Here is a 1369-nt window from a genome sequence, read left to right as displayed (position 1 = left end):
ATAAAACTAATGTGGAAGAATCACTTTGTGTGGATTGCATAAATTGTTCAATTTCCCAATTTTCTATGGCTTTAAACAAGGAAATAAGTTTATTAGACAAATATAAGGATATATCAGATTCATTAATTTCATCAGAATGTTATGATGAAGATCAAATGGAAAATTCTGAGGTAAATTTTGAACCATCCAGCAAAGAATACTTGGAAATTATGAATATTTACAATGAATTCATAAAGATGGAACAATATAACCAAGAAAAGACGATAATTAATGACGAAAATGATAATGACGAAATAGATTGTACTGAGACAGATAAAGACATTGAAGAAAGATATGGAAAATGCAGGTTTCAGGTGATTAATACAATAGAAATGGATGATATTGTTGAACTCAGACAAAACCAAAATCTGGAATCAAATTTAAAACATGAGTTAATTCAATATGAAATAAAGAAAGAAGGAATGAAAAACCATCTAGATTTTTTAAGAGGATACCTAGAAAGGTTAAAAAGATCGGATTTTCTGAACTTATCTTTTTCTATACAAGTTATAGAAGGGGGAGCATGTATTAATGGACTTCGTCCTGCACTATTTGAAGCAGATTTTGATAATTGGAATGAGGTGAATGCAGCTCTTGGTGTCTCTGCTATGCTTTTGTATACTATTTTAGAACGTCACAAACTTCCTTTAAGTATTTACCCAAGTGGGAGTTACTCTACTATTAAAGATTCAGAATCTTCAATATGGCCACTTCATGGTAATACTCTCTGTAATTCAGATTATAACGAATGTACTAGCTTTGATAAGGGGATATCATCATTTGTATTTCTTATTGATACAGTATATAATATAATTCCAGGAACTAATGAAATTTTACCTTATTCTGTTGATCAAAGAAATGGTACAATTGGAGGTATTAGTCTAAATTTGCTTTTTAATGAAAGAGAATCATGGAATAGAGCTATGAGTATGAATCTAATTAACCTCAAATGGTTATTAGTTAGATCATCTGAAAGTATTAGGAACAAATTAAACAATGACTCTTAATTTCATTTTAAATTATATCAATATTATAAGAAATGTTAAGAGAATTCTTTTGATTTTTGTTGATTCCTCTAAAATTTCCCTTTAAGTTAATAATACAATTTATAATAATACTAATAGTATTAATAGTAATAATAATAATAATTATGATATTAGTAATTATAATAATAGTGATAATATTAATAGCAATAATAATAATGTTAATATTCATAATAGTAATGCTAATAAATCTATTATTAGAAAAGTATGAGTAATAGTCCTAAAGTTTGAAATCTAATTAATTTAGCCAAAGCTTAGACTCTACTGGATGCTCCGTCATCTACTTC

At 27.2% G+C, this 1369-nt stretch overlaps 1 protein-coding gene across 1 annotated transcript; it reads left to right on the top strand.

Moving 5' to 3' along the window:
• Positions 1-65: 65 nt before the first annotated feature.
• Chro.60035 (beclin1-like protein) lies at positions 66-1046 on the top strand. The annotated part of the gene is made up of 1 exon (XM_659891.1): positions 66-1046. The coding sequence occupies one exon, from the start codon at positions 66-68 to the stop codon at positions 1044-1046; it is 981 nt and encodes a 326-aa protein (XP_664983.1).
• The last annotated feature ends 323 nt before the right edge of the window (positions 1047-1369 follow it).

Source organism: Cryptosporidium hominis, assembly GCF_000006425.1.
Source record: "Cryptosporidium hominis TU502 chromosome 6 CHRO016011, whole genome shotgun sequence".
In the NCBI taxonomy this organism is placed as follows: Eukaryota; Apicomplexa; class Conoidasida; order Eucoccidiorida; family Cryptosporidiidae; genus Cryptosporidium; species Cryptosporidium hominis.
This window is presented reverse-complemented; position numbering and strand designations above follow the sequence as displayed.